This window comes from Ruditapes philippinarum, unplaced genomic scaffold (assembly GCF_026571515.1).
Source record: "Ruditapes philippinarum isolate M1 unplaced genomic scaffold, ASM2657151v2 ctg1102_1_1_1_1, whole genome shotgun sequence".
NCBI classification, from domain to species: domain Eukaryota; kingdom Metazoa; phylum Mollusca; class Bivalvia; order Venerida; family Veneridae; genus Ruditapes; species Ruditapes philippinarum.
Window position 1 is genome coordinate 178,216 of NW_026865427.1, and position 9,080 is coordinate 187,295.

The following is a 9,080-nucleotide window of genomic DNA, read 5'->3' on the forward strand; positions in this document are numbered from 1 at the left end:
TTACCTTCATTGTCACAGTAACCTTGGCATCAAACGGAAGGACTTTTTACAGTCCATTTCTGTAATGTTCCCATGTTAAGGAATAGTTTACCAAACACTTTATATCTCTACAGATATGTTACCAGAACTAAGGCCAGAGAATGAGTCTACTGCATATATGAATACATATTTACTTATACAACATACATGTCGTAATTAAAATGGGCTCCACGTAACGGATAACTCCGCCCAATTAAAAAAAGACAAAATCCACAGTAGAAACAAGACGTTATGCCGTAAGGAATGTGGATTAAAATACCATTATATATTGGAAGAGTATATTGAATGAGTTTAGGTTCTTTTACTGACTTCATTAATATTGTCAGTACCGAACAGAACACACTATTTAATTCTACACTATTACTCACTGGATTAAGCTTTAGTTTTGAATAAGGCGTTTCCAACTTATAAATCATATATGTATATATCAATTTTTTATAATTGATAATTGACACGTATTTGCAGGAAGTTAACTTTAGAAAGAAACAAAAGCATACCATAATATGGCACGCGCCATCCACGAAATACAAATTAATAACACTTGACTCTAAACATAATATATCGTTATGCAATGTCAAGTGCTTGTATGGAAATTACGTTATTAACCAACCAGTACACTAGAAACACTCAATATTTACTTCAGATACTTGTCTGTATATGAGTGGAACCAGTACTTTAACGTTTTTGTTATCAATTTTAAATCATATATTTACTTTAAGCACAAATATCTAAATTTAATATACCATTTATCATAGCCGCGATAATATTTGTTATTATATTCTCGCATGCATCTGAAATAGTAATACCATCCAAAACCTACAGTAAAGTTTAAATAGTTCGGGCTAGCAGTTTGGTCCTAAACTGATTCTAAACGCCAGTAAACTTCGGTACCAGCGTTCTGAATATATGAATTTACATTATTTGCATTATAAGGTAGTAACTTGATGATTTGCATTTGCGGTATGTTGTAAGATATTATACTATTATTTGTTTTTCGAAAAGTTACTAAGTTTTTATGACTGTTCTGTCAATGAGTGCGCACCTGCAAAATTTAATGATTTAAGTTAAGTTATCACGAACATAATCTAAGGTTAATCAAATTCAATATATTAACAATTAAACGATATTAATAGTCAGTCAAACAAAGGAATTTACGACTTACCTATGTAGTTGTGGCCTTGGAATTATTCATGAAATATATTTTGATGATTCAGAAGAAATTTTCTCACTTTGCATATTGCTGAAAGCTTTCATGTTCATTATCAAAGTATGTAAGATTAAAAAATGGGTAGCCAGTTTGAAGTGTGTTACCTTTCTGCACTTAACCTCTACCTCATTTGTAAACTAGACCACGGTCATTATAAAGAGTTGTGCTCCAAACTACTGAAACGCTCATAGCGTTATACATGATAATGCTTTATTACAATAGGACGATTCTACCAAAAACATAGAGTCAAGATTTTATTTTTAAAACACCAGAAGGTCATAGACCCATGTGGCCCACATTTACATACTATATATGACTACAGCAGTTAAACATATAATAATCGTAATTACAAAGTCAAACTTACATGCACGCACGCATACGCGCGCACACACACGCACGTACATACGTACATACATACATACATTGGAATAACTTATTGATGATTGCAAAGCATGATTACATTCAAGATTATGTTCTTTAATTTTCAGAATAATGTGATCTTTGTCTAGTTCAATGATATCTTAAGAAAAACATTTGGATCGATATACTCAACAGTAACTGTCTTGACTTTTCTAAGACATTGATGCATTTCGTTTAAATAGAGTCACTACAGAGCTTGAATTTTACACAATTTGTTATCATTTGTATTGGGGTGTCTGTAAACAAGTGTGGTATTTCCCTTTACTCTAGTCCAAGGAAACAAACAATTTGTCGAATAAAGGTGTAAAGATGTTAACAAAAGTATTTAAGGTATTTTAACGTGATGTGCCTACAGCTTGAGTCAGAAAAAGGAGGTTAAAAAGCTATTTATAAACTTAAAACGTGTTAGGTTTTTTGTCTTAAAGCATGCATTAAAGTAAATACGTGGGAAAATCTGGTATAGGAACAAATTATGCGTTTAATGACTAATAAATATGACATGCGCTATATTTACAATTTACACTGTTTACTTATTTAGATAGAAACCTATCTAACAGATGCTCATGATATTGTAATGGAAAGTCATAACTGAAATATTAATCTACTTTCTAAAATACCAATGTATGCTGAGCAACTTTCAAGGAACTTACATTCAGATCACATATCCATAATAGTTTATGATATAGTGTACATTGTATGAAGGGTCAATATAGAATATGATAGTATATTATTAAGTGTTTCCCATTTTAAACCATTTGACATTTGTTTGAGTTTTTCAACTGACATTGGAATGAAAATCAGAGTTATGGTCAAGCAAACGAAATGAAAACAATCCAAGTATAAGTGCAAGCACCTTTGAACGCACAGCACACACTTTGATGATGTTTGTCCGATATTCAGGTCATCAAATCTACGAGCTTTGCCGATATGTATAAAGTTATTGCCAGCTTATACAATTATGACAGGAATAAGATAACCTATTCCTGAATGATTGTAAAAAAGCAACATTGACGTGTCCTTTATCATCAATCAACGTCAACAAATGAAATAATTAAGTTCGTTGTGCTCGGGGACAATTAATAGATTTTTCGCCAGTATGAAATTATGGTTTTTAAATAACAAATCTATGTCAAGGATGAAAACACATTTTGCATTCTTAACATGCATTGTCCCTTTACGGAAAAAACTAGGACATATTGAAATAGATTTGTATGTATATCTATTTTATTGTCATGGATAGCCTTTGACATAAACTTTGCATTTTACATTCTATAGTTTAGCTCTGAACGCCTGCTTTTTTATGGCTTTGACCTATACATTGCATATGAATTTCATGCTCAAGTTTTTAATTTAAGTCAGCCATAATAACTAACTTATATATGAACAAACAACTCTGTTTCGGGACATTTGTTCTTTAACGTCTTTAACGCCTCCTAATTTTCAATGTACATGACAACATTATTTTGCTTTCACATCACAGTACATTTCTTAGAAAATAACACTTTAATATTTGGTTACAGCCGTCCGGTTAGCTAAATCGGTATATCGTTGGACTGTGAATCGGGTGACCTGGGTTCGATTACAGGACGGCGTAGGTCACTTACTCTCTCTTTAAACTGAATATATAAAAACACGTGTATGGTATAATATAAGCAAACAAGTAGCATGATGTTCTTAAATTTGCTTGTATCTGCAAATCAATCATTATCATTTTTATGATTTCATTTTATTTTCAAGCAGCAGGATATTCATTTTATATTTCAGCTATTCAGCTATGTATTTTCTTTTCTGTTTTCAGCTCATTCAAAGGATAAATGCCTCGCTTTCCACCTTGAAAAATATATCACAAATGTAGACCAGATCTATCCGAAAAAAATTAATTTATGGATACATTTACGGAAACGAGGAAATAAAAGAAATAAAAAGAAAAAACTTGACAAAGCAGCCCGAGCTATGTCTCCGGAACATCAACGGAATAATGATAAAAATAGTTTGGATAAGAAGAAGGGAAGAAAAAAGAAAAATAGAAAGAGAAGACAAGGCAGACGAATCAAGATTTTTATATCTGACGGTAAAAAGACACTGGTAAAAATGAGGATGAGAATAACTAAAACAAAATGGTACAAAATTGAACTGCCAATATCACAGTTTCCAGATGTTATAAGTGTGAACGACAGCTTTAAACTTTGCTTTAAATGCAAACGATGCAGTAAAAAGGTAAAAATGGACTTGTACAGGAAAGGCAATGATGGAGCACGGGAATTACCCTCTCGAGGCCAGGCTCCTGAAAAAAACACGGATCAGCCTACAATTCCATTCATTCATTTTGAAGAGCCACCACGATCTCAAATATATAAACGATCCATTGACGTCATTAAAAGATCCAGTGATGTCATAAACAATAAACACCGGCATGGTCATGCCGTGCGTTCCAGATTTTCTCAAAATAAAAACGCGTGCTGTTCTGAAGAAATCTATAGGGAAGAAATTTCCAAGGTGTTTCCAAGCATTTTATATCCAGAATCTATAAACATAAGCTTATGTTTGGGAATCACTGACTCGCTGTTAGACCAACCGTTACTATCTCAAAGTAATTCAAGTCATAGACTGCTAGCTGGTATACAGTGTGAACCACATAAGTATGAAACATTTAATTTTGTATATGTTAACAACCAATTTAAAATGCGTCATGCCAGCATTCAAGATTTAATACCTGTTGGATGCTCTTGCCGTTATATAACGTAATTTTCACTATGTTTCCATATAATTTAAATCGTCTCTTAGCTCTTTTTTTATATAAAATACCAATATTATAAACGTTCATTTCATTACGGTCAATTATTAATGTTCTACGTTTTATTTTATCTCTATATATTGTTATGTAATATCATTTGTATATAAGTATACAAGTTAGTTTTGAAGTGCATACAATTTGTAATAATTAAAGTAAAGAGAATTTAGTTCACAGATGAAAGTTGTTAGCAGTCAATTTTCCTGGGGATTTTTTCATGCATCTGTCAATATTTTTACAACAGATATGACTCAGGCTTTCAGCAAATTAGCAAATATTTAAGATTAGTATTATACAGATTTAAATGACAGTTAAATTAAATTTTAATCAAGGGTTATACTTACGAATACATTTAACTTTTTTGGTGTTATTTACTTATCAGAACTTTTTAGATTATATTAAAGTACATATACTCGCCAATTTTATTCACTTTTACACAATATTTGTGAGTATCATCATATGAAAAGAAACTTAAAATTTGTAGTTGTTTCAATATATATATATTGCATGTTATAATCAAACGTCGGTCTATTGGCGTCATAATAGTCAATACGGTAGAAAAACGGGTATCATTTATAAAACATAGATCTGAAAAGAATTCACTAGCTAACTGCATAAACGTGTAATTTATTTGTCCATTATACATTATGCATCTCATTGAAGAAACAATAATTGAACTTTGATATTTTTAACAACGTTACACATAATAGTAGACCCCTTATTGTTTGCCGAGAGATGACAGCTTATATTCTTTATTTATTCAGTATTATTTCTATATGTACATTTGTTTATTTTAGGCGGCTCTAACTTATTTTTAATATTATCATATAATTAAAGGAAAATTCAAATCAATGACAATGATTTAACAATTGAAGCCATTGTGTGAATGATACAAGAATTTCTTTCCTTGTATTATGATAAGCTAAGCTTAATATTTTCCTAACACTCTTGATGATCCAATACCTTGTGTGAATGATACAATATAGAACAACTTTTACTTCCATTCTTGATAGGCCAATGTAACTGTTTTCATAGAACAATATTATTTTAAATAAAGCAACTCAAACATACATTATCTACTTCTTTCTGCCCGTGTATGTATCATCAAGCTGAATGTGGCACTGATGAAGTTAATTTGTCATTTGTTTTTATGTTATTGCAAAAATAAAGTAATGTTTGCAATTTTTCAGATATTAATGATACATTCTGGCGTAGAAATTCAGTGATCAATTTCACTATATAAAAAGCCAGCATTTCAAACATTCGGTGTCGATATTTGTGAGGAAAATGCACTGCCCCATTGTGTTTCTTAAAACAGCTTTTATGATATAAAATCATTCCTTTTATTATTGGACAAATTAGATCAGTCACATATTTTTAAGAAGTATTTTTAAATAACGTCTTTGTATTTGTTATTGAATGGATGGTCAGTATTTATCACTTACCTCTAATGCTACATTGTTTACATTTATTTTCTTTATTATAGATAATTTAGTAAACAATTATCAAAATTGTTTCCAGCGCAATTATGCGACACAAACACTAAAACATATACTATATTGTTAGCCTTTTACCACCCATCGTTAATATTTTGTATGAACAGAAATTTGAACATCAAGAAAAGATGTTAAAACGTTTTGAATTCATTTTATCATTTTATTAAAACAGTGAAATAAATAGTAAAATTTTAAAGAAATACCTATATATAGAACAATTTTATTTGTAGATGTATTAACATGTTGTTAACAAAAATTTTACTGTTGTAAATTACTTAATTGTCAAAACGTTGCGATTATTATGTATGATTACACTTGAAGAAAATACGTTTAGTTTAATTTGCTTCTGTTTCCAAGCATGACATTTATGCCTTAAATATATATTACTTAGGAAATGTTCAGCTTTCACCCGATGTAATTGGTGTGTTCCAAGCCAATGAGATATTAATAGTTCAATGAATGCCTATCAAGAAAAATAAAGAAAAGGAGCAAAAGGTGTCAAAATTATGGTGTATATTTTTATAGTTTAAAGCAATTGGCACAAGAGAAAATTTGCCATGCACACACTGTCTAAGGCAAATGGTTTAAATACGGTTTGTAGGATAATTTTTATGTCTTCTCAATAAGTTTAACTATCAAAGATCGGACTAAAATATTCATGTGTAATTCTATTTCTTTTTAAAACATATCTTTTTGCAGGCTTTTGATATATATATATGAACCGATATCTGATATTCGGAGATGAACAGTAAGTCATTATTATTTATAGGAAAAAAAGACACTTTCAAAGATAAACAACTGTAAATGATTCTGAGAGCATATTTGTCATATATCATCATAATGATATAACATAGATATTACACAGCTTTCTGTTCATATAAAAATATTTTACCGTTTTCGTATACACAATATTAATAAAGTTTAAGATTATATAATAGTATTTTTCTTTCAGATAAAATTGTTAATGTTTGATGTATTGTGAATGCATTAAAAGTTTCTATTATATATTTTGTATCTGTTCTGACCTCCCTTAAATATCTAGACTCAATAAAATTGTATAAATGCAGGTCATGGTTCAATAAACTCCTTAATCTTTTCAATGAATTTTATCTTCTGAAGCTCCGACTGATGAATTACTATCAGATGTAATGTCCTGTCGGAAGATTAGCAAGGCTCGTCGACATTAACATACAGCGAGTTTAACAAGATATTCTTTATCACCTTTCATGTTATCAATCATGCACAGGGCAATAAAGGTCATTCATGATTTTATAAACACTTCTAGAATATTGAGAAAGATAATTAGTTTAAATGATGATAAACCTGTCTCAGTATAATCTCTATAAAAGTGGAATTGTGTGGTTTTCTTCGACTATATTGTTCCATTTGTTTTCATCTTTGCTTTACCACTTGTTTAACAGTTATAAATGCAGATATGCATTTATTTCGGCCAATTAGGATTACATTTGTCCTAAGATTAAACTGTTAGATTGAGGAGTTTTACCTTATTAAGATGGTCCGGTTTGAACACGTAACGTTCATTTTTGATAAATTTATGATTAAATGAACAAGATAGAAAAATGTGAAAATTAACACAGTAAGTTATATAAGTGATAAGTATTGTTCTTGCTTATGACATTCGTTATTTACAATCTTTTTTGTACCGGTGAACATTTTCCCTCAGTCTTTTATTTTTGACACGTTAAATGTCATTGCATAATATTCAGACAGATATATTAAATGTATGATTTGTTTATGTAATGAAAAGTGAAATAATGGTATTTAGTAAGGTTATAAAATATTAATTAAATTTGTCATTGATTGAATGTATGATGACTGAATAAAATTTATATGAATACACTTAGTAAATGTTTTGTACTTTTTCGTGATTTCATGATTATCTGTTAAATAAGAAAGCTGTTTTTCTTAAAACTGTTTGTAGCGGTAATAAAGCTATGACTGAAAAGTTAAGACCAATAAACTACCTAACAAGCGAAAAATGTGTTACCCTTACGTTTTTATAGTACACAATATTAAAGCAATGTCCGTATTTTTTTATTAATTACTCGTTGCAAAAAGGACTCAATTATAATGTATCTTTCGTTACGGACAATGTCTTACTATAATATCACTTCTTTGTAGACATTTTAATTTGTTTTCCAAACTTTCGAATTTATGTAAACTTTCTGGCTTAACTTGAGCAGTACTGTGTTTTAAACCGATTAAATAGAATCAAAATAATGTTTGATGAAATTTATAGATACGTTTTCTAATGACAATATATATTATATCTCATCAGGATTGCAAACGAACTGTTTCGTGTTTAATGAACAGAGGAAAGAATCAAGCTTTTAGTTTCTTTCAGAACTACGTGAAACGCAATAAATAAATATATGCCGATATTTTACACACATGTATATGAGCGGACATTGTTATATATTTCACATTTTCAAATCGCAACAATCTTATAGTGTACGAATTATTTCCAACGACAATCCTTATTTTGTAGATTTTAATTATAATATGAAAAGTGAAAATAACGCCCGCCTTTTATTGACAATAAGAAAAAATATAATATAATATTTATATAGTAGGGTCTGAAAATCCTACCCTTTTCGTCATTCTCTTTTCCAGTCATGTACAATGTCAATAAGAATATTTTTTGAAATTGTTACATTTTGAAATAATTGCTACTTATAAACTAGTTTTCCGAAGGTATCCATCAGGGCGGTAAGTAAGTACATGTATGCTTTTGGAAGTTTTGAGATAACCCGGTGTACAGTGTTAATGATATGTTGTTAAATATTATGATATATATTGTTACAGATATTTGTTACTTGTTATCAAGATCTTATAAAAACGGGTCTGGTTGTTATACGTTTATTAAAGAAAGTCGAATCCATGATAAATAAAAACATTTTTGATTTGTGATACGTGATTAACCCGGTGAACACCATCATTATTTTGCACCCCTCTATTACACATTTTCTTTCCTTGTGCTTCTTCCAGAATTTTAATACAAATTGCAATATGACTTTGATTTATTGTTTCCAGTAATCTTGCTCGTTTACTTTTGTCGGCTTTCTAAACGCTGGCTGTTGTGTAATTGTGACTGTGTTCACTTTTG

The 9,080-nt window shown here is 30.0% G+C and overlaps 1 protein-coding gene across 2 annotated transcripts in view; it reads left to right on the forward strand.

The window, feature by feature from the left end:
* LOC132728958 (uncharacterized) overlaps positions 1-6,433 on the forward strand; it is a 32,296-nt gene extending 25,863 nt beyond the window's left edge. For both annotated transcript variants that reach the window (XM_060714687.1, XM_060714686.1), the window contains one exon: positions 3,465-6,433. In XM_060714687.1, the coding sequence (XP_060570670.1) occupies positions 3,465-4,411 (947 nt within the window). In that variant the 3' untranslated portion in view covers positions 4,412-6,433. The remainder of the gene's footprint in view (positions 1-3,464) is intronic.
* Positions 6,434-9,080: the final 2,647 nt, after the last annotated feature.